The 24596-nt window shown below is 42.5% G+C and overlaps 1 protein-coding gene across 6 annotated transcripts in view; it reads left to right on the top strand.

The window, feature by feature from the left end:
• Positions 1-24596, top strand: part of TMTC1 (transmembrane O-mannosyltransferase targeting cadherins 1) — a 264322-nt gene that overhangs the window by 181647 nt on the left and 58079 nt on the right. For all 6 annotated transcript variants that reach the window (XM_057702301.1, XM_057702302.1, XM_057702307.1 and 3 more), the window contains 3 exons: positions 383-550; positions 8377-8490; positions 22068-22211. In XM_057702301.1, coding sequence (XP_057558284.1) covers positions 383-550; positions 8377-8490; positions 22068-22211 — 426 coding nt within the window. The remainder of the gene's footprint in view (positions 1-382; positions 551-8376; positions 8491-22067; positions 22212-24596) is intronic.

Below are 24596 nucleotides of genomic sequence, written 5' to 3' on the forward strand. Positions count from 1 at the left end.
AGCCTCAGGGTCCAAATTTGAACATGTGTGGTGTCCATAGAGTTAGACAATGTCAGGAACACGGGAGAACCTGGGTCAGAGGGTCCATTTGGGGCCCAAGAACACACATGATGGACTTTTCTGGATGCCTGAGCTGCTGAAATCCAAGGTAGTGTGAGCCTGCAAGATGAACCTGTTATTCTTCCCCCTCGTGCGGGAGAACTAGCCAGGGTGCTGCTGGAGCCCATTCAACACTAACGTGGACACGTTGCGTCAGACGGGGGTCCTGTCTGTTTTTCTACCACGGGACAAGCTCAGTTTGAAAGTTAGTTACATGGGACGGGTTGCTCAGGGACCCCCACCGCACCCTCAGACTCACCTGCTTCCCCGCCCTGTCTTCCAGCATGGGCTACTGCATCCTCGTCGTGCACGGACTGAGCAAACTGTGCGCGTGGGGGAATCGCTGTGGGGCCACCACCCTGAGCGCGTCCACTGTGCTGCTGCTGCTGCTTTTCTCCTGGAAAACCGTGAAACACAATGAAGTTTGGCTGTCGAGAGAGTCCCTGTTCAGGTATGACTGGAGCGATAAAGTGACCCTCTCCCGATGTATTTCTTTGCTTACGTATTTGCTTCCCAAACAAGTGAGGTGACATAGGTCTGGCACTATTTTTTAACCCAGAAATGTTTTTTAGTAAAGTTTTAAATGGAAAATGTCATTTTATTTTGGGTTTTAACTTTAGTTTTTTGCATTGGTATTATATAAAGTTTTACGGGAGCTTATTCTAAGTGAATGAATGAAAATAAGACTCGTGGGAAGGTTTTTGGGGTCTGTGAATTGAGACGGAAACAGTCTTGATAATGAGCTGGGCTGAAAAATCAGCCATAAACAAACTGAAACAATAAGTCTAATTTCATCAGCTGAGTGAATGGGAAAGGCGAGTACACAGCAAGAAGGAAGAGGGATGCAGGACATCTTCTTTAGGATATTCCAGGATGTTAAGTTGTGATCTGTAATCTAGTCACTTTATTTTGAACATCAATTGTGAACAAGGAAATGAAAGACTTTTTCATCTCCTGGTAGTTTTTTTGTGTGTGTGTGGTGTAGAAGCTATTTCTGAATATAACAATGCCAATTTATAGCCCTAAATGGTGTAAAGTAGAAACATCCTTTGGGTTACTCATCATGCTGTGTTACTGGGCTTAGTCTGTCTCACTGATGTCCTAGCCCTGATGACCTTCTCCTGGGCTCCCCGGCTCAGCCACTCTTGGCCTCCCAGCAGTATTTCCCCATCTCCCAGGGTTCCCCAGTCTTTGCCGCCTTCCAGCTTCTGTCCTCACGTATGACTCAGTTGGCCAGTTCAATGTGGTTTCTATCTGGTTCCCTAATCAGCTGGTACCCAACACTTATTCTTAGGAGGCAAACAACTGAAACAGAATTGGAATCACTTTTAAAAAGGAGAAACCATGGGAAGAGCATAGGAGAGCACACAGCATTGGGGAGCAGGGGAGGAAAAGCTGGCCTGTTAGCAGGCAGGAAACAGGTGCTGGACAGCCTGTCCTGAGGGGACCTGCCCACCTGCAAAGGGACGAATGGAGGGTAAACTTACCCCGGTTTTTTCTCTCTTCACATCACAGTCCTAGGAAAATAGAGCCCTCTGGCTAAGCCTGAGCTTAGGTCATGTGTCTGCCCTTGTCCCCACCAGGGCACTGAGAAGACAGAACTGGCCAGAGACGCTCCCCTGACTTCCATGGGGGGAGTCAGGGCAGGCAGAGCCCCTGGGCTTCCACTGGGATGTCTCAGCAAGAGGGACATCCCCACAGGAACCCAAGCACTGGAAAAGGGCACAGACTCTGGGCTGCCAGGAATGAATGAATGAACGAATAAGACAGGTGGTCACTGCACTCCGCTACTATTTTAAAACAATATGTCTGATTTGCTGTTTGGCAGTCGAACTGTAATTAATAGAAAAAGTTGAGTCTGGCATGCACGTCTTATTAGTTTATTATTACTTTAGCATTATCACTGTCACCGTCATGACTTCAGTGGGTACTGTAGAGACCTGTTGCCCTGGGGATTTTTTTCTATGAATTGTTTTCCACTTTTAGGCTTCAGATTCTGTTCTGTCCCTGTCATAGCCCCCGCTTAAGTGCAGTTCTCACAGAGCACAGTGGACTTGTTCCCTCTTACTGCCCACTGCTGGGGTCATTCTGTAACCACAGGGGCATGGAAGTTCAGGAATATAACTTCCTCGCAGTCTCTGTTGGCTTGATTCACTTTTTCTTTCACTTTAAATAGTCAGGGCTTTTATAAGAAGCTTTAAAATGGTTCTGCCCTGTGTTAAATCTGTTCCTTGAATAAAGGTACTAAGAGCGATTGTGTTGTCTAATGATGTTTACTGCTTAAACAGTGCAACTCTGGGGATGGATTTTGGCAGACAGCGGTTCATCTCAAGGATAACAAGTTAGTGTTCAAACTCTGTGCAGCTGATGCCAGCAATTTAAAAAAAGAAAAACAGAAAAACAGAAAGCTCATTGACCTTGGCTGCAGAGGCTTCTGTTTTTTTAGATGGAAGCACGTAGGAAGCGAACAGTTGATTTCTGAAACACAGCCATTCCACATATGTGCTTAAAGAGACTTTGTGCCTTGAGAGGCCTTTGGTGATCAAACGGAATTTTGTGTAATGTGTAAATCAAAGCTATCAATAGTTTTTAGAAAACTTTGCCTATTGTAATTTATTTATGTCCTGAGAAAACTTTTAAGAATCTGAGACTTTAAGTTGACTCTTTTTCCTTTGAGACCAGATGTTTATATGTATTCATCTTTCCTGAGTGATGTTCAAATCAGTTGAACATTTACTGAGAATCTTGGAGGCAGGATAGGATTAGCGGTTGGTGGGGGTCTGGAATTAGACTTTCTGGCTTTGCTTCAAGTTCCACCATTTAATAGCTGTGTGATCATGGGTGAGTTACTTAACCACTCCATGCCTTAGTTTCTTTATTTTAAAATTTAGGAGTTTGGGATTAATATATACACACTACTATATATAAAATAGATAACCAACAAGGATCTACTGTATAGTACAGGGAATCATATTCAATATCCTGTGATAAACGATAATGGAAAAGAATCTGAAAAAGAACGTATATATATGTGTAACTGAATCACTTTGCTGTATACCTGAAACTAACACAACATTGTAAATCAACTAGACTTTAATTAAAAAATAAATTTAAGAAAAGGAAAAAAAGAAAATTTTTTTAAAATTTAGAATACTGCTAATGTCTATCTTCTGGGTGTACCATAAGAATAAAAGAGTATGTAAAAGGTGCACAGGGCAGCATGATAAACACTCTGTAAGGTTTTCAGATTATCGCTCTGCACTGTGTTCTAGGACATGAGAGAGAAGGGGGTGGTGAGGGGAGGTACTAGAGGAGCCTGAAGTCTGTTAGGAGTCAGATGCATGGACATGTTTTAATATGATATAGCAGGTGGTAGAGACAGAGCAAGATGCTTTATAAGTACAGTCAGGTGACTAGGACTCACTCAAGCTTTCAGGGACTGTTCTCTGGGAGACCTGAGCTTAGTATGGAAGGATAAGGAAAACCTGAAGTAGCCATTATGGCCAAAGCCAACAGCTGGCCAGCTAAGTAAGAAAAAGTTGCAGTAGATCTAAATAAGGTGATGTCCTTGACAGAGGCCCTTTTTCTGTTTTCTCCTCTCTTCCAAACTATAAACCCATCAACTGTCCTAGGTCATATGTCCTAGGTCTCATTGAGGCCTCTCGAATTATATGGAGTGGTTTTGCTTGGCAATACTACGAACAGTCTTACAGAATATCTTAAGACAGACCTTTGTGTTAGAGAAAATCCAAATTTCAGTCAAGTTCCAGGGTTTCCAGCTGAGGCCTCCTCTCATAAAGAAGATCCCATTGAATGATGTATTTTTAGGAGGTACAGATGGAAGTTCCCCTCACAGCTTTGTACCTCTGTTGGCAAAAACCTCACACACAAAAGCATAAGAACCCAGCACTTGGGTCTCATCAGAGGCTCAGCGAGAGAGTGTCCAAGCCGAAATAGCTGTGAAAAGGAAGAGCCAGGGTTTGAATCCAAACCTGATGTAAAAGCCAAAGAATACATAATTTCACCACACCTGTTTTTCGCTTTGTGTTCTCTTTTCTTTCTTTTTTTTTAATAAATTTATTTATTTATTTATTGGCTGCGTTGGGTCTTCGTTGCTGTGCATAGGCTTTCTGGTAGTTGCAGCCAGTGGGGGCTACTCTTCATTGCGGTGCGTGGGCGTCTCATTGCAGTGGCTTCTCTTGTTGCAGAGCATAGGCTCTAGGTGTGTGGGCTTCAGTAGTTGTGGCACGTGGGCTCAGTAGGTGTGGCGCACAGGCATGTGGGATCCTCCCGGCCCAGGGATCGAACCCGAGTCCTGTGGATTCTTAACCACTGTGCCACCAGGGAAGCCCCTTTGCTTTGTGTTTTCTAACCTAAGCTCAGCCCAGTATAAACAGAGAAAGACAGACAGCGAGACAGAGACAGACAGAGACAGAGTGAGAAGTGTTCATAATCATAGCTGCAAGATACATTTTCTTTAGTTCTTAGGACAGGAGACTGTCCTGCTCTCTAACCTGAGGAGAGGGTAACTGCATGGCTCCAGCTGGGCCTAGTGACAGCCTAGACGCTTATATGTGTTTGTAGTAAATAGTACCAAACACAATTTGATGAAATCTTTTCTTCCCATGGCCCCAAATCTTCAAAATGCTTAGAAAGACAAAGACAGCGTATCTCAGCGTATCTTCTTTTGCATCCAGTTTGGGGTCTCTCTGAATCCCATTCATGACCTTATTTACGTGATTCATGGACCACCAGTTAAGGTGGTCTAGATCTATGGCCTAGATCTTCCTCCTCTCTGTAGGAAACACATTTTTCTTTCCTCCTCTCTGAATTGCTGAGCCAGAGAGATAAGCAGACCTCCCAGGGCAGAGAACATAAACCAGGGACTGGCAGATTCCTTTGTAAAGGCCAGACTGTAAATATTTGAGGCTTCGTGGGCCCTATGGTCTCTTTTGCAGCTGCTCTGCCATTGTCTCGGGAAAGAGGCTGAAGACATCCATGTGAAAACGTAAACACACTGATGTGTCTGTGGCCCATCAGGCCGTAGTTTGTTTACCAGTAATATAAGCATCGTGACTGTGAAATTCTAATGTTTCTAGCATCTCCTGGTACCTTTTCGGTTTATCCAATGTTGACCAACTTCAGAAATGATTCTGACCTTATATCGGCCTTGGCTGAAATCTTTGCTCAACTACTTACTCAGTCTGTCACCTTAAAAAATGGTCTTAATCTCTCTGAGCTTCATTTTCCTCATCTGCAATATGGGAGGTACAATAATACTACCATCTGATAGGTTGTTGAAGGGGTGGAAAGAGATAGCCCAGGGGCACGGACGCTTAGCTCAGTGCTTGATTCAAAACGAGCCTCTGGAAGCACTGGCCATCCCGAGGGTGGCGTTGGAAACTTCGGGTTAAGCAGGGTCCCCGTTGAGGAGAGCCACACATCCTCACTTTCCTTTCCTGCTAACCTCTGGCTGAACACTACTCTTTTTTTTTTAATGTTTGTTTTCTAATCAGGAGTTTGGGGATGATTCTCCTGACCTATTGTTCCAGTCATGCCAACAAAACAAACTGATGTTCTGCAGAGTCGGAGAGATACCTGCTAGAAGTAGCTTGATATCTTATTTTTCAAGTCTTCTGCAAATGAGAGGTGTGAGGGAGAAATGCAAAGTGTATGAATTAAGACCCTGGGTTCAAAGGGAGACTTTTATTCACAGTCCTTGTTGTAGGTATTAATAGGGTTTGGGATCCAGCCCCGTAACTTATGAATCCTGCATTTCCTTATGGAGTAAATATGTGTAAGGCTGCACGTTCTGTTAAGACAGTTGGGATGACTAAATCACAGCATCCCAAAAGCAAACTGAGGAGGCAAGGAAGCAGGGGCAAGCTGGCCAGTCAGAGCGACATGGAAGGTTTTGCCTCTGGTCAATTGTTTATTTTCCTTTTTTCCCAAACTGTTCATTGTAAAATGAGAGACTGGAAAAACATAGCAATAAAATATCACAGACGGAACGTAAAGGTCAAAAACAACAGTGGGAAAAGCAGTGTGTTTTAGGATTTCAGTTACTCCACCCGTGCCTGCCTGCCTGCTACAAATATTATTACTTCCTCCGCCATCACTGAGCAATGCCCTTGTCTTAGCAAGGATGCGTTTCCACAGGCTGAGCTCGACTGAAACATAACAGAGCGACTGTGCTAATCACTCGGAAGGAAGGATCACTTCCAATAAATATGCCGGTTGTATCTGTGCTGAAATCAAAGTTATCTTTAAAGTCTCCCCGTACCATGCACTATTTAGCTCTGGTTAGAAAAATCAGACATTTTCCTCCATAGAAATTGGATTTTTTTTTAAAGCCATTACTATCACTCTGACCTTGGTCCTGCCCCCGTGACTAAATGTACTTTGGGTAATGTCCATTTGACATGTTGTATTGAAATTCTAGCTTTGTGTGTTAGCTGGTGAGCTTTACCATAGCGTAAGTGAAGGAGGTCAGTGGTTTCATTGGAGCGCCCAAATGCAGCAGCGTTTGTAAATCGTTTGTCTTGGGTCAGTCGGTTTCCAGTGAGAGGATTCCTCCAGTTTCTTCCCTGGGAGTCCAGTCCTGGCTGCCAATGTTCAGAGCTTTACACGGGTCGACAGGGTTAGGAGGATTCCATTGTTCAGATGCATATTTCCATCTTCTCCCGGCCCTCCGCTGTGCCTGTTGTTCCTGACTGCAGCATTTCTCTGATTCAGCTTTTCTAGAGAGTAAACGTCCTGTCTTTTGCTGGGATGGAAAAGAACAGAGAAAATAGTCACCTGGATGTGCAGGGTAGGGAGAGGGATCTGGGGTCTGACTGCCCTTGATGCATACCTACAGTCCGTTTCCAGCCACACCTCACACACAACAAACATCCGAGCTACTGCTGTGCTTTTGATGTCCTGAAGCAGCTTGTGTAAGTCAGAGTCTGCTGCTTTCACATGATGTTGCCCTTGGCTTGGCCTCCAGCTTCCCACACTCCCTGAAAGTTCTCTCCTCAGAAGAGGTCCTCAAGCGCTCAGCCAGTGCATTTTAAGCAGGACAGTCTTTGCTGGTCCTAAGGGACTGGGCTTTTTTCCGTTTTCTTTTCTTTTTTTTTTTTTTTTTTGCCTTTGCACATTTTTATTTCTTTCTTTTTAAATTAAAAATGATTTTTTTATTGGTTTATAACATTAGGGGCTGTTAATTCCACAGCATTCAGCAAAGGTTATAATACCCTGACGTATTTCTCTAACAGGTTTAACACTTTGTATGGAATTCCCCTAGAGTTCTTACCTTTAACTGAAAAATTAAATGAAAATATGTCACCTAGACGAGGCAGTGTGTTGAAAGTACAGTTGCCCAGAAACTATAGTTGTTATCCTTTCTTTCTTCTGTCTCGTCTCCTGTCCTCCTCCCACATTTAGCCCATGTAAGTTCCAGTTTTCTTTCCAAGTAGCCCCCAAACGCATCTCCCTTCATCACTCCCCTGCTACCACCTCCTTGCAGGTGAGGGAATAAGGACTCTAGAAGCAAACTCCTTGAGTCAGAATTCCATCCCTGCCAGTTACCAGCTGTCTGATCTTGTGCAGAGTGGCTTTGCGAGGCAGTTGCAAATGACAACAGATCTTGCTCCTTGCATCATCTTCAAAGCCTCAGTGTTACCCTTGGGGACTCCACAGGTATTTTGTTTTACCAGCCCAAGCGGACTAATACACTCGCCACTTAAGCACAGTTTTTAACCTTTCTGAGCAAAACCTCCTTTTCTTGTCTGCAACTTGTAGAATAATTATACCTGCCTTTATTTTTTAAAACATTAGCCCTGGCTTAGTACATGGGAAGGGGTTATCTCCAATAAAATAAGAAGGCCAGTCTACAGTCATCGCTCTTGTAATGATTTATTTTTATAAACAACCTCAATTTTGTTTCTTAAAAAAAGGAAGGCTGTAAGTGAAGGACGGAAGGAAAAAACTGAATTCACCTGAGCATGCGGGGTTGTTCCCCCAAAGAATCATCTCCACCACGTCCTGCCACCTCTGCTTCCTGTGCAGTTAGCGTGTTTGTTTAGTTGAGCACAGTTTTGCGCTGCCTTCCCTGTTTTCCACAGAAGTGTGTTTAGTAACTCACGTAATCCACAAAGTTCGGAAGACTCGGCTTTGATGGATGCAGTGGACATTTCAAATACAGGGTCATGAAACTGAGTAAAACGTGAAAGAAACTGACAGCATTCCTAAGCAGTACTCTTTGTTACTCATTCTTTAAAATTTATTAATTTTTAGGTCTGGAGTTCAGACTCTGCCCCACAATGCCAAGGTTCACTACAACTACGCCAATTTCCTGAAGGACCAGGGTCGGAACAGGGAAGCCATCTACCACTACCGAACGGCCCTCAAGTAAGCAGCAGATGGGTGTCGGCTGTTGTGTTTTTCAGGCCCTCGTTTATTTCACTCACCCCTCCCAGATTTGGGAGGCTGTTTATTTCTCTGGGCAGTGAACATCTCCTTGGAGGTGGTATAGATCTGAGACTCCAAATCTCTTGGCTCAGTTCAAGTCTGTTATAGGTCTACCTTGCTTCTAACTTTTGGTGTTTTCTTGTAAAACTTTCCATTGCTACACATCATGCAGTGAAGTGACAGTTGAATACATACAGACAGACCAACAGGAGTTGGTTCTCAAAAACATACTCAAAAGTTCTCAGAATATTTATTCCAGTGAATTCTTCTCAGCCTAGGCTTCCCTCCTTATATAAATACCTAAGAAGATTTATATAAAGACTTTTAAGTATAGAAATAAAATACTCTGATAATTGTATTAAATAGAAAGAAAATGAGAAGCCCCTTGATTACCATGTTGGAAATATGTTAATAAGGTATGTATATACATAAATATATACACAGTATATGTTTTTTTAATGTTTTAAAAATGGTAAAGAATTTAAAATATGGACGGACAGCCCTGGCACTCTCCTTGTACTCATCCACTGGAAGAGAATACACCAGACATGGCCTTGGAGGTGACTTCTAAAGGGAATTCGGATCTAAGGTCTGCATTACCCCCAGCTGTCGGTGTTGCTCCTCGGTGCTCTTTTAAATTGCAGCTCTGACTTTCAGGATGGTCTTCCCTGAAAGGTCCCAGATAGTAAATGTATTTAACCTGGAACGTGTGGAGACATGATCACTAATCACAGCTTCAGAATCTCCCAGTGTGGGCAGATCCTCCCTTTTATTGAATAATGTGAAGCTCACAGAAGTTTTTTGAAGAGGTTTTCATGCCTCTACAGTGTGTCCCATATTTGGTTGAATTTTCTGGTACCGTTCTCCTTTGGGACATGCTCTAAAATGTGTGTACCAAACAAGTCACACATTTCACTGCAGTACCCTGCAAGGAGTCTCTCAAGGCTTAGTTTGGAAAGGTCATCCTTAAAGTAACTCAGCTCATTTTTAAAGTTATCCTTTGGAACAGTGTTCTGCGTAAGTATTTGTTCATCAATCGAAATCTTCTAGACTTTAGGACCTGTTACTTAGTGTTCAGTATGGCAAAGATTTTAAACTCTACACATCAAGTTCCCTATGAAATATTTTTCCAAAGATTACAAGAAATATAAGTTCAAGAGGAATAATTGTAACAGGGATTTTTATTGAGGAAAAGAAGTTTTTATTAAGAAACAAAAGACATTTTTCAAGATTTAATGACGAACTCTCTGTTTTCACTAACGGCCGGCGTATGCAGGTATTTATAGTGCTTATCTCGGGGGCGGGGAGGTGAGATTATGGTTTAATTTTTTTCTTGACACTTTCTTTTGTGCTCCAGGTATTCCACGATGAACATGTATTATTTTTGAAATGAGGAAATGTCATTTTTAAAAAGGCATGCCCTGCCCCCCCAAGTGATACAAATGAACATATTTACAAAACCGAAACGGACTCACAGACTTAGATAATGAACTAGGGTTACGGGGGAAGGGTGGGGGGAGGGATGGACTGGGAGTTTGGGGATTGACATGTACACGCTGCTGTATTTAAAACAGAAAACCAGCAAGGATTTACTATGTAGCACAGGGAACTCCACTCAATATTCTGTAATAAGCTGAATGGGAAAACAGGTGGAAAAAGAATAGATACATGTATATGTATAACTGAATCATTTTGCTGTACACCTGAAACTAACACAACATTGTTAATCAACTGTGCTCAACATAAAACAACAATTTTTTTTAAAAAGGCATGTTCCTTCAAGGGACATTTAAGCAGTAATGTGTGTTTTGGCTTTAATAATTAATTAGTGTTTCAGGATTTTAGGTGGCAGTCTTAAAGGGAGGGAAAAGAGCAGTAAGTTTGCCTGAAAAATATTGGTTGGAGGGAAGTATATCGGTATCTTTGTAAATTTGTTTCATTCTAACAGACTATTTTCTGTCAAGTTCAGACAGAAAAATAAGACAGACCCTAAGGCACAGCTTGGGGCAAAGGTATAATTGAAGCAAAATTCTCTGGCAGCTGATTTTACAGAATTACAGTAGCTACTTAGGACTTCCGCTTGCTTCCCATGAAACAATAAAAATAAATGTTTGCTTCAGCAACTGTGCTTGTGGAACAAGCTTGTCCCTTGAGAAACAGAGTAAAGACAATTAAAGCTAAAAATATACTGCATAGTAACTAGTGAAATATGTTATCCTCTCAGACCAGACTCAAAATACGTCTGATTTAGAGTATCATCATTTTTGTGTGGATACCTCCATGGTGAATTTTCAGTGGATGTGGTTTTTTGTTTTTGTTTTTAATTAAGTAGATTGTTACTCTTTGTATTAGAAAAGGAGAACACTGGGACTGTTGATCATTTTGATGCTTATTTCTCCTGGGTGACTGGAAGACTGCCCTCACTTTGCTATAACTCTTTCTTTGTGGAGGTTGCTGACACAGGGATTCCTCGCCCTCTCAGCTGCTCCACCCTGCTTCAGCTTTGGTGTATCTGATGCTCTCCAGATTTGCACACAGCAAGGAAGAGAATGATTAGGGAAACGCAGGGGTAAAGGCGGTGGTCTCTGAAATCAGTCCCACCTGTTGTTCATTCCTGTTGTAATGACTGTAGAGATTCCGAAGGCAATGGTGACATCAGTCCTTAGGGCTGTATCTATACGGATACCTTTTTGGCTGGCTCACAGTTCTAAAAATAGCACTCTGTTGAATTGGTAATCATATATGACACGAATATTCTTCTGCTTTGTAACTTTAGTCTACTTTTTAAATGTGGAAATATCACTGACTGCCTCCTCCACTGGGGTGCACCTGGTGTGTTATATTTCTGTACTACAGGGAGATCTCCCCTGAAAAATGCTGCAGCTGAGGATATAGAGTCAGATTAAGACCCAGACCCTCAAAGAAAGCTGTCAGAATACTTTTCTTAAATCCTCCATAAACACAAATGCAAGCTTTCCTTTCTGTGAGGGGCAGCTCTCACGTTTATACCTATTGGGGTGTTAGAAAGTTTGGGATTCTATATGCTGGAAAATCAGAACAGCACGGGTGGAACTGCCACGTGCCTCCAAAGCTTTCTGACCGTCCGGTTACCCTGGACGAGGTTTCTACCATTTTTCCCTCATGTGAAGGGAGTAGAAATGTTACTGCAAGGAGGACCCCTTCCAGGGCCTGAGAGTGGGCTCTTGTCTGACACTCGGAAGTGAATTGTCCGAGGAGACACACCTGCTGACAAAGCAGAAGACTTTATTGGGAAGGGGCGCCCGGGGGAGAACAGGAGGGTGAGGGAGCCGAGGGGGACTGCTCTGCCCCGTGGCTCCCCGTCCGGGGTTTTATGGTGATGGGGTGGGTTTCCGGGTTGTCTCCGGCCAGTCATCTTGTTCATGCCCACATTTGGTCTGACTCAGGGTCCTTCCTGGTGCTGTTCGTATCTCTCAGCCGAGATAGAGTCTAGCCTGAGGGTTTCTGGGAGGTTGGCAGGACATATTATGGGCTGGTGTCTCCTCCTTGCTTTCGGCCCCTCCCGAATTCTCCTGGTTAGTTTTTGGTGGCAGCACCCTGTTCCTTATTGGGACCTCCTGTTGTGAGACAACACACGCAAGCACTTACTAAAGCTAGGGCAGGCGGTTTTGGTCAACCTTCTGTAACAGAAAGTCCACCCAGCCATTCAGCTCTTCCTATACAGAAACTCCCGTGCAGTGACTCACCCAGTAAGCCCAGGTAGGGACCCTGCCCAAATAAAGTGCAGAAGATATTGAATGTGTACTTGGCCAGTAGCATGTTGATGACCTTAAGAAGTTAGTTAAAAGTGAATCAAAAATTATGCACTCTTTTTTTTTTTAAAGTAATTTATTTTATCTGCGTTGGGTCTTTTGTTGCTGTGCGTGGGCTTTCTCTAGTTGTGGTGAGCAGGGGCTACTCTTCATTGTGGTGAGCGGGCTTCTCATTGCCATGGCTTCTCTTGCTGTGGAGCACAGGCTCTAGGTGCACGGGCTTCAGTAGTTGTGGCACGTAGGCTCAATGGTTGTGACTCACGGGCTCTAGGGCACAGGCTCAGTAGTTGTGGTGCATGGGCTTAGTTGCTCCATGGCGTGTGGGATCTTCCCAGACCCGGGATTGAACCCGTGTCCCCTGCATTGGTAGGCAGATTCTTAACCACTGCGCCACCAGGGACGTCCCAGAAATTATGCACTCTTTAACGTTTTATTGTACCCTAAAATTTTACATGTATATGCATTCACCAGTTCTTCTAGTGTCAAACCAAGTTTTTTCCTTTGAGTAAGAGTCCAGAATCTGCAGAAAACACAACCATAATTCATTTCTGTGGTGATCACTGTTGATACTTTAAAATGGAATAAAAATTTAAAGACTATCTGAGATTTTTCTCCTCCAGTCCTTTACAGTTAACCTTACGTTGAATTCAATAGCAGTTTTTTGAGCAACATCCCTTTTTAGGGTATTTCCAGAGTATTTTTTTAGTTTTCATAGAAATTACAACTCTCTTTTTCACATTTATATTTTATCAGTTTGCAAAGTATTGTGCAATTGCAATAAGCAATTGGAATAAATTTGTTAATAAGCACAGCTGGCTCTTCGCGGTCCTAGAGCTTAACGTAAGGCAGCAGAAGGGCTCAGGCTCATGGAGAAAGCTGATTAAGTTGTAGGCATCTACCAATGTGTTTTACGGAGAGTAGAGAACATCTGGAAATCTGATGACACAGTTAAGAGACTGTTTTGAAAGAGTCTTCATTATAGGTGGTAGAGTCCCATGGAAATTTTTTTTCCGTTTTGTATTCAGATTCCCTCCAAGACTCACTCACTGGTTGGTTAATATGGGCTGGCCATCAGGAACCCTGAACCTGGGAGTGAGAGCAGAGTTCACCTTTGTTAGGTGGGGCAAAAAAATCCCCCCGCTGTCAGCAGGAAATTACCCCATGTTCCACTGAACATTTGTTCACTTAGATGTCCTCTTGCAGCCCCCATCATGAGCCCCCACCACACCCAGATTAGCTGACGCGTCCCAAGTGGTTAGATGTCAGCCCCGTGCAGGATTTCATCCTTATAAAAGGGCTGTGATCCTCAGTCACCCAGATAGCTTATTTTCTTTTCACAGGTATGATTTCACATGAAGTACACCAAAATCATCTAAGATGTCCCCCTCCCATAAGTCCTATTGAGTAGGAGATGCATTACCCTGCCCTGAAGGAACTCAGGTGTGTTTGGGCAGCCTTGGTACCCTTACAGGAGCCTTGTCCTCTCCTAGTGTATCTGTTGTTGACGTTTTAAATAGAAAATCTGAAGGGAAAGGAAACTGTTCATGAAGGGGTTGAAGTCCCTGACCAGGCTCTTTTTATTGACATAACTAAAAGGAAAGGAATGTGCTTTTAAAACTCCTGTACAAAAGAAGTCTCCAATTGTTATTTAATTGGCTTACGCACGGGAAAGGAGAAGCTAAAATCTTTCTGATTGGAATTTTTTTAATGCATAAAATAGAGATGTGTCATGATAACGGTCCCCACTGCTATCATTCTTTGTATTCCCTCCTGTGTGGATAACTGGAAATCTGCAAAGAGACTCTGTTTGACTATTATAAGTGTATGCAGGAAAAAGGAAGTAATAAGACAATGATTATTGAAGAAAGCATATCATTAGAGTGTAAAGAAATCTAGCTATGTCTAATTAACTCAGTGTTCATTGATGTCCTGAGTATGTCAATAAGCTTATTATAATTCCTTTGAAAAATGTTGTCTATAAAACTGGTAGAGTTTGAACATTTATTTTTAAGTCAGGATTTAATGATTATTTAAAAAGTCCTTCTTTACCCAGGCTATTTTGCATGAACATTTAAAATAACCCTCATGACTACAGGTGGGCTTAAGATACCCGCTGCCATGTATCTCTGGAAAGAATGAAAATTCCAATACCATTTGTTAACCATGTTTCACAAGTGGAGATGGGCTCTCCTGCTGGTGTGGTATTTTCATTTATAAATGTCTAAATATGCATTCCAGTAGCACAACTGAAATTACTTTTGTTCCTTTTTGTTGATGAAATTATATTCTCACTACGTATATTTTGTGTTAAGTTTAGCAGTTTTATTCAGTAAATCCAAGTAATAAACATGTCATTTAGAAAACTAGGGCAGTTCAAAACAGTCCATTTCAGTCATGGTGAGAATCTGGGCCCCCGCAGTGGTCTCCACATCCTGCACCATCTGCTCCCCGGCCTCTCAGACCTTACCTCCTACCACACCTCTTGCCACCTCAGCTCCAGCCGTGCAGGGCTCCAGGCACACACCAGTCATCACGTTCCTATGTAGACTGAAAAAAAATGCACAAACTGAAAGTTGACAGTTATGTTTGATTCAGCGGACAGAACAGATGACTTAAGCCTGGGACACAGCATCTCAGATAACTGAGAGACTGCTCCACAGATGCAAGTAGGGGATCAGGATATATAAGAGTTTTTGCAATGAAGACCAGGTAGTCGGAACATCAAAAGATTACTGCTAATTAAAGAAAACCAGACATCTCAAGTTAAGGAATTTAGCGCTTTTCTATGTATGGGAAGATGCAAGAGCCTGGGCTTACTGAAATCACCCCTTTGATATGCACCTCAGCATCTGGGGCCAGTATTCTGTGCTTTCTCACCCTGAGTCTTCCCAGGGTGCACCATCGGGGTGTCTGCAGCTGCTGACCGCTAGATGACGGACATCCTGTTTCTGTCCCGAATTCCCAGGGGGCTCACCACCTGGGCTGCTGTGATGCAGTGGCTGGATGGCTGCAGCATCCTTAGAGTACTGATACGGCAGGCGATGTTTTTCATTCACACCTATTTGCAGGGCCTCTGTACCAGTCCTTGCTTCTTCCCAGAACACTTTCCCTCCTTCTCTGAATGGCTGTCTCCTTCCTTCCCTTCAGGACTCTCCAGGTAATATCATCTTGTCCATGAGGCCTTCCCTGTTCTCCCTGGCAACCCCAGCATAGTCTGTTCCTCTACTTTGCTTCATTTGTCTCCACTGCAGTCTTCACCCTCTGAAATGCTTACACACATGTAACACACCTAGCTGCTGTCCATTACCTGCCAGCGGCGACCCCTGATTTCCGAGGTGGGTCTTCAGGATATACACACCTTTCCCTCCCCACCCCTCGTGATGCCCTTGGTCGGCAGTTATGACCTGTTTCGTGGACACACTCTTCCTGCCCTCCACTGCCTTTTTCCCTAAGTCAGTCTAACAGCCAGAGCGCTATTCATGCTACAAAGTGTTATTGCAATAAGGATTCTACGAGCACATTGATCTGTCACAAAAGACTTTGAATCTCCTTATAACCTTGGATGTAGCTCTTAAAATTGCACGTGTCTGGAATTCCATTTGGTGGTGAGCCTATCAGAAAGGCTTGGAGGAAATTGCTCTGGTGCCTCTGGGGATCGTTTGCTTCTGATGATGAGAGATTGACAGGCTTTGTTGGAGTGAGTGCTTGACATGCAACATTGCTGTATTCTTAAAATGGAGAGGGCCAGATATCCTTCACCTCCGAGAACCCACAGTGCGGGAGAAGCAGATGGATACAAGGTGACTTGAGTGTTCACTGGGTTAGCGATGAGGAAATTACGGAGGTTATTTGGACTGATGGAAGCAAGTCAGAGGCCTTTGACAGCAGTGAGGAGAATGATTTTTTGGAGCGAAGGAGAGCTGGAGGCTTCATGCTGGCGTGGGTTCATCGGGGCTGTGGAGGGAGCCAGGTACACCTACCCAGAGGTCTTGTAGCCAACCCCAGAACATCAGCTGTATGGAGTGTGTCACATACGATGGTGGGCATCTTATACCCACCACCCCATTTGTTCACACAGAGGGTTGATATGTTATGGACCTTACTGTTACAGAGAGAGCAACTGAAGCACAGACCTAAGTTCAAAGTCACACAGCAAGAAAGTCGGCCATGGTTTCTGACCCCAAACGCAGGTATTTGTCCACTCCACCAAAGGAGTTTCCCCTTCATCTGCCACAAAAACCAAAGTTCACCATGGCCACCCCAAGCCCTTGAGAAAAGTTAAATTATGTTCACTATTTTCTATTTGAAAGAGCAGAGAAGTATTTAATTCAATACATTTCCCAACTTCCAGAGGAAAATTCTCAGGAATCAGGAAACTTCAGCCACTTAATAGCAGTCACTTCCTGAGGGCATGGTTTTACTCTAAGTTGTCTCGAAAAATCAACCGGGCAAAGCCCTACTGGAGGTCATCCATTGTGAGAGGTCGGATACTTTAGCTGGCCCCTCACTGAAGAGTGTGTCATATTTCCCAAAATTGCACTTGAAGTTTTTCCCAAGGCTCTCTAGTGCATGGGAAGGAGTAGGGTACCGAAAGAAGGTGGCAAAACTCTCTGCTGGGGTCATTGGCGATTTCAGACAATTAAAGAAGCAGATCGATAAATGATCAGTGTCATTCTGGTGAAATTTAATGGCATGATGATTCAAATTTTATAACATGAAGAAACCAGTCACTTGAGAAGTGCCAGGGACTAGTATGATGGAAAATATGCCACAGCTAGACTCCTAAAATGAAGTTTATTTTGGGTATGTTTTAGTTCAGTGAAATTTAGGTCTCATGGTGGAATTTTTTTCCCAGTCATGTTTTTCTTTTGGATTCATTTTTTTTCTCAACAGGAAATGGAAAATAAATATCTGACCTTCGCATACTTAACCTCAAATAAATTAATGTGTGGAATGAAAATCAGGCAAATAAATCAGGGTGTGTATATTCCAAAAGGAAATTACAATCTGGAGCACGTGATACAGTCTTGCTTAAACAATGAAATGCCTTAGAAGGTAGTCAAACAATGAAAAAGTAACAGCATTCTTAACTTTTGAACAGATTGTACAAAATTTAAAGTAAATGACTGAATAAAATATAAAATTAAACTTTAGTCATATACATCTTATCTCTGTGGATCTTTAGTTGAGATTGAAGCTTAAGAACAGTAGATCGGAGAGTATGTATCTGTGCCTTATACACTTACTTAATGTTGTTGGTTTCAAATAGCTTTGCATTATACTATGCCTTTCAGAGATCCCATGAGTATTTTGTGTGGCGGGAGACAAGTTTTCCCAGCCAAGAAGCTCAGCCACGTTTCCTGAGTATTGACTTTATTTCACTTCTGTTGCTGAGTAGTAGTTCCTATAGGATCATAGCTGAATGGATTGGCCAAAGGATAGAAGGGGAAATTATTCTAAATGTAAGCTCTAATTGATAGCAGTATATTTATTTGCTGAAGGTTGAATGACTCCATGGATTGTTTGGGAAAAGTAAATAGATTCACAGGAACCATCCGACTTTTAACACTTAAGAACACAACTGCTTCTGAAATATTTCTTTTTAAAAAAAAAGTAATTTATTTTTTCTTTAATTTCTCCCATCCTCCCTTTATTCAGCTGTAAAATGGTACAGTAATTCTACTTGAAGAATTAAAAGGTTAAATGAGATAGTGTATGGGAAAGCACTTAAGGAAAGGCCACCAGATAAAAAGTAAGAAGCCCTTAAATGCTCAAATGGATGTATGTTTATCAAGAATATAAATCCTACAATACTTGAAAAATATTCTCTTCAGCTCATAGAACTGTATGTCTATACTTAGATTTCTTTTTTAAAGAGAAAGAGTAAACTTTCTTATGCCCCAGAACTGTCTGACAATATAACACATTTTCTCTATAATAAATTTTAAAAATTTAACTCAGTAAAATTAAAAGAAAAATAATAATAAGGAAATAGCAAGAGAGCCCCCATATACAATATAAATGTTGAGTGAGACTGAGAAAGAAAATCCAGTGACTGTTCACACTGGTCTTAAAAAAACACCACTCTCCTCCAGTCCAGTGATGCTTTTGTCGAGCTCTTTAGGGAAGAAAATAATCACTGCCAGAACTTTTGTAAAACACACCTATAGATATCAAAGTCGAGACACAATTCATCCTGACAATTGATGTAACAACATAGACATCTCTTAAATTATTCATCTTTCTAATAGAAAATTCCGCTCCTGGAGACCTCAGGATTGAATTAGACCCAAGCTCATTTAAACAATTTTATTAAAAAGTAAACACACAAAATAAGTTTTGTCCTTGCCTAGGTCTTAAGTAAACAAGAGAAGAGTATATCTTTTAAGAAAATGTCTACATCTATATAAAAAACAAAATTAAAAGTGATATTTTTTTCTTGACCTGCTTAAAGAATCCTTTTTATGAAAGTCAGCTTTGTTTCATAAATAATGCAATGCTTGCTCATCATTAGGTGAACCTAATCAGAGAGAGAGGATATTGCTAGCAGATCCTTACTGTTACCAGAAATAAACAATATCACAGGTTTTCCAGGTGGAGGGCAGTGAGTGGTGATCGATGCAGTAAGGGGGCTGTAGGTGCCAGCAGCCCCCTTCCTGGACAGGTTGGGACTGTGTTCACCCAGAGCTTCTTCACAGCCTGGGCGGGAACACCAAGCCGTGTCCTGAGCCTCTGGGAGCACAAGGCTTTCTGAAGACCTCTGTTTCCCTGGTACTAGTTACATTTGTTTCTCTTTACTTCCCTTCTCACTGCTCGTTTCTGTTTTTGAGAGTTCAGTGCGGACTTATGTTCTGTTTCTGGTTTAAAAAAAAAGAGAGAGAGAGAGAAACATTTTTGTACTCAGTGAACTTTGAAATTATTATATCAACGCATGCCATTCCTTTAAGTGGCAGTGGGGTGGTGATAAGTCCAAAAAGGTGGGGTGGTGATCAAGTCCAAAAAGGTGGGCTGGAGAACCAGCAGGAGAGGGCAGTGTCGTGATGGAGCCCATCGTAGAAGCTCTCATTGAATTAGACTGTCCTTCCTTTCCTATATTTAGTGCTTTCACCTCAGACATTTATTTTTTTATTTTTTAAATAAATTTATTTATTTATTTATTTATTGACTGCATTGGATCTTCGTTGCTGCACACGGGCTTTCTCTAGTTGCGGAGAGCAGGGGCTACTCTTTGTTGCGGTGTGCGGGCTTCTCATTGCCGTGGCCTCTCTTGTTGCGGAGCATGGGCTCTAGGTGCACAGGCTTCAGTAGTTGTGGCTCATGGGCTCAGTGGTTGTGGCTCACGGGCTGTAGAGCGCAGGCTCAGTAGTTGTGGTGCACAGACTTAGTTGCTCTGCAGCATGTGGGATCTTCCTAGACCAGGGATTGAACCCATGTTGCCTGTATTTGCAGGCAGATTCTTTTTTTTTTAACTCTTTATTGGAATATAATTGCTTTACAGTGTTGTACCAGTTTTTGAGGTACACCAAAGTGAATCAGCTGTATTTATACATATATCCCTATATCCCCTCCCTCCCGCGACTACCTCCTACCCTCCCTATCCCGGCCCTCTAAGTCATCACCCATCATCGAGTTGAGCTCCCTATGTTATGCAGCAGCTTCCCACTAGCTATTTTATGTTTGGTAGTGTATCTATATGTCAGTGCTACTCTCTCACTTCGTCCCAGCTTCCCTTTCACCCTCACCCCCTCACCCTGTGTTCTCAAGTCCGTTCTCTACATCTACAGGCAGATTCTTAAGCACTGCACTACCAGGGAAGTCCCCACCTCAGACATTTATTTTGAGGGCTCCAGTGCCTAAAGAAATAAGGAAAAGACCAACTTTTAAGAAATTACCTCCTCTGGGAAGGCAGAGGTCCCCAGGATGCTTTCTCTTGCTGTTTGTCATCAGAGAAAAAAATAAGAACTGTTCTCACCATGTTCACTGGACACCCCCTTAAATCTTTTGGAAGTCAGAGCTTTGCTCAACATCCAAATTTTTTTTTTTTAATTGAAAGAATTTAAGTCCTGGCTGTGATATGCTCTCTGTAACCAATTCCCAAAGTCATTCTTAGACACAGCTTCCCAGGAGGCTGTTCTGGGCATGGAATGAGTGGTACGAGGGTGTCTTCTCTTAGCTCTGATGTCCTATAGAGGCATCTGTGAGAGAGCATCAGGGACTTGTGTACCCCAGGAACTGTGAGGGTTCGTGTTAGGGGAGTGGTACCAGGTACCCTCAGGTTGTCTTTGCTAATTAAAGGTGACCAGAGAGAAGCAAACAACTGTGTGTGTGTGTGTGTGTGTGTGTTTCCCAACTTCCTCTCATAGTGTATCTCTCCCAGCAGCCTCCAAAACTATTGTGAATAATCAGGGCTTTCAAGCCTTGAGAGGACGTAACATTCACCTGAATTGACTCTGTCCCTCGTCAGTCAAGAGGAGCATTGCACAGGGTGTCTTCCTGGAATACTGAGGGATGCTCACAGATGAGCCATAAGGCAGTGGGGAAGGGAGGATTACATGGTCCAATAAACTTAGGAAACTCTGGGTTAGGCAGAGATTTAAAAAAAAAAGCTTTGCAGCTTGTATTCCTTGGCCTTTTAATAGGAACCCCTTCTGTCCCCAAATTAAGTTGATCTTAGAAGGTACGGAACAGGCCGGGAGGGGCCAAGTGTGGCATTTGATTGTCAAGAGACTTGACAAGTACAGATCCTGTTTTTATTACTCGGGCATTATCTTGACTTTCCCACATTAGAAGCCAGCTCCACAGGCTTATTCAAAATCCTCTGGGTGACAGAGACGGAGCGCACCCCCTCTATGACTAACTATGTCCGCTCTGAGCACTGCAGAAACAACTCAGCGATGTATTATGCAGCAGCGCTGATTTGCCTTCCTTATAGTTTCCAGTTAAGGAAGTAAATGGATTCTCTTCCTTCTTTAATCAGCATAAATTTGGTTTGCCGATGTATATGCCATCCTCCTTTATATTTGCTTTTGCACATTAGGGTTGCTATTTTCACTTCCTTGTGCATTTTTAAATTTTTAAGTGTTTGTCAGGATTGTCACTCCCAGACTCTATCAGAGCAGGTGGTGCCAAGTTACAGTAGTGGGGAGATGAGATAAAATGGAAAAAGAGAGTCAGGAGGGACAGCCATCCAAAGGAGAAAATTTAGTTTTTGAGGGGCTGTTTGTATCACCTTCTCAATAATGGCGGTTTTGCTGATACTCCAGTTCAGATATATTCATGAAGATCCCTCATCCAAGGAACTCCCAACATCTTGTGTAAATAGTGGGCATTATACAGGCAGCTGGTCCGCCGTCCAGCTAGGCCAGAAACTCAGCACCTGAGGCAGTGAGGATTTTCTACTGAAGAAAGTCGAATGTAACTGTAGCCTCCAAGCTAAATTTATTTAACCCTGGTAGATTTGCATACTGTTTATTTGTGCATTCTTTGTGGGTAATTTACTTATACTACCATGTGTCACATATGTGCTTTCCTGCCATGGTTATGTGCCTGCAGCTGCACAAATAGTTGACCATTCAGATTTGACATAGACATACCATTAAAATAAAGGAAGAATTCATTGTTTCATTTTGGTTGTGGCATACCTGGGGGGTGGGGGTGATCACAAGCAAATTGTGAAAAACTTAGACGTTTCTGAACAGTCGGGGCTTAATATTTCTAATTTTTCAGGTTGTATCCACGCCATGCAAGTGCCCTGAACAACCTTGGAACACTAACCAGAGACACAGCAGAGGCCAAGATGTACTATCAGAGGGCTCTTCAGCTAAATCCACAGCACAACCGGGCTCTTTTCAATCTCGGGAATCTCCTTAAGTAAGTAGAACATGTACCTTTGATCAGAAGACCTTGTAATTTCAAGAAATCCTTCTCTTTTCAACACTTATTTGGTTGTGGTGTTGTCTTCTCTTCCTAGCGCAGAATAGTTAGGGTTTTCAAGCTTTGGGAGGATGCAGTATTCATCTGAATTAATTCTATCCTTTTTCAGTCAAAAAGAGTGTCTCTCTGGAGGTATTAGTTCTGGGAGATGTTCGAAGGTTATAGAGGACTGGAAAGAGGGAATGGTTACATGGTCAGATAAACTTAGGAAATGCTGAATTAAGCAAAGATTAATTAGTTCCTTTATTGCAAGAATCTTCAATATGCTAAATGCCCTGTGAATATTCAAGAAGGGAATATGGAATACAGCATTTCCCAAAGTCAATCATTTTTGGTAGGCATTTCCCAAGAGTTTCATGAATATACCTTGGGGAACGTGCTGGTCTAGGAAAAGCAGCGCGCTCTATAAGGGTAGCCAGAAGGCCTAACCACAGCTCCTGCCCAGTTTGTGCTGTAGGTAAGAAACGAAGTGAGGCTTGCTTGCGGTTAGCAGCGGTGACTCTTGCTCTGGGAAGACCTCCCAGTCATAATCACTGGTGTTTGCTTTTCACCCCCTGCCCTGGAAGAGACCGATAGTGCAGTTAGTCTCCCTGAAGACAAAGGGGTACTTCTGCATCTTGTATTTCTATTAACATAAAGTCTAGGCATGTCGGTGATGGCAGTGGTAGCTGTGGCGATAATCATGGTGGAAATGGTGGCGGCCCTGGAATTTAACTTCTACACTTAAAGAAACTGATGGAAACATCAGACATGGGAATAGAAGGGTGAACATGGTTAGAATCAGAACGCAGTGAGGCATTTATCTGTGCTCGTTCGATTGTGGCCGTCCACGCACTCACTGAATTGGTTTCCATGCCTCTAACCTTCTGAGAGCACATCTGGTACCTTTAGGGCTGATGGTTTGCTTTGCTCTTTTATCCTCTCCCCAACAGGATTGGCTTAATTACCTCAGTACCTCAGGGGATGCATCTTCTTCACCTTCCTCTTTACTCCTTGAATTTTATGCATGTGTGGCGATATGGGTCCTTTTTCTTAGCGTGCACATGTGTTAATGCATGTTTTTATTTAACCCCATTTGAACAGAAGCGTTGGGTAAAGTAATCACAGAACAGTCCAGGATCACATAAGGTGATGGGTGCCATCCCAGGTCTGAAGTTTTGTTTAAGAATGGCTTTATCCGTATACTGGAATTCAAAATCAAGTAAATACTACACAAAAAATAAGTAAATGCAAGGAAAGTACAGTTAAAATGAAAAAATAAAAGTACAAATTAGCAAAAACTAAATGAACTTAATTTTTTAAATTAGATAGTTTAGGGAATTCCCTGATGGACCAGTGGTTGGGATTCCACACTTCCACTGCAGGGGGTTACAGTTTCGATCCCTGGTCTTGGGGAACTAAGATCCCACAGGCCATGTAGCCAAAAAAAAATTAGATAGCTTGTTAAAATTTTATACAAATTGAGGGTGATGAAAAACAACTAAAAATGAAGAAGCACACACTGTGACAGAAAAGCCTTTTAGTACTAGTAAGTTCTCTTCAAAAATAATAGCAGATCAAAAGATGTGGGGAAATGCGTTCTAGTTATTGTAGATAACTATTTACAGGTCAGTAGGGTGCGTCTGTGTTGCTCCGCGATCTTTATGAGCTCTTATTTGTTAATGTGAAGTTCTAAGGACTCATTTTTAAAAGTCATCCACCTTAGAGCCCAAATAACTTGATGGGTGGACAAATCCTGTTCATGTCTTTTGGGATCCCAGCATTATACAGTACTGATTTTAAAAATAGTGCAGATGAGTATTTTTTTTGAAGCCAGCTTTGATGGCCTGGGTATGAAATGATAGTTCTTGTTGGGAATGATACCCTGCAGTTGCGGTTAGCACGCGGTGCTGGATGCGCCTTTACTTGAAAATGATGGCAGAGATGCTTTTAAATTTCATCTTGCCCAGACCTGAAGGAGAGATGCATGCTGCAGCTGTCCTTTTTTCAGTTCACCTATTATTGCCTCTGACTATTACCTTGAGTTAGTGTATGTGAGCTAAGAGTACAAGGCAATATTTTTTGGAGCATACCAATGGCTACTTTTCACAGTAGGAGGGACTCCTAGATACTCAGCATAAGGCTTTTCTCTCTTTTTCAGTAAAATCAACTCAGTGATTATCCAAACCAACAATGCTTCACATTTGTATAAGACTCTGAGTGCTTTTAAACAGAAATAATAATAAAGCCCTCCTGATGACTCTTTAAAATAGATAGGGAAGAATAGGAACCACGGTCCTGAGAGGTTAAGGGCCGGGTGCAAAGTCACCCTTGTTTACCTTC

Source organism: Hippopotamus amphibius, chromosome 12 (assembly GCF_030028045.1).
Source record: "Hippopotamus amphibius kiboko isolate mHipAmp2 chromosome 12, mHipAmp2.hap2, whole genome shotgun sequence".
NCBI classification, from domain to species: domain Eukaryota; kingdom Metazoa; phylum Chordata; class Mammalia; order Artiodactyla; family Hippopotamidae; genus Hippopotamus; species Hippopotamus amphibius.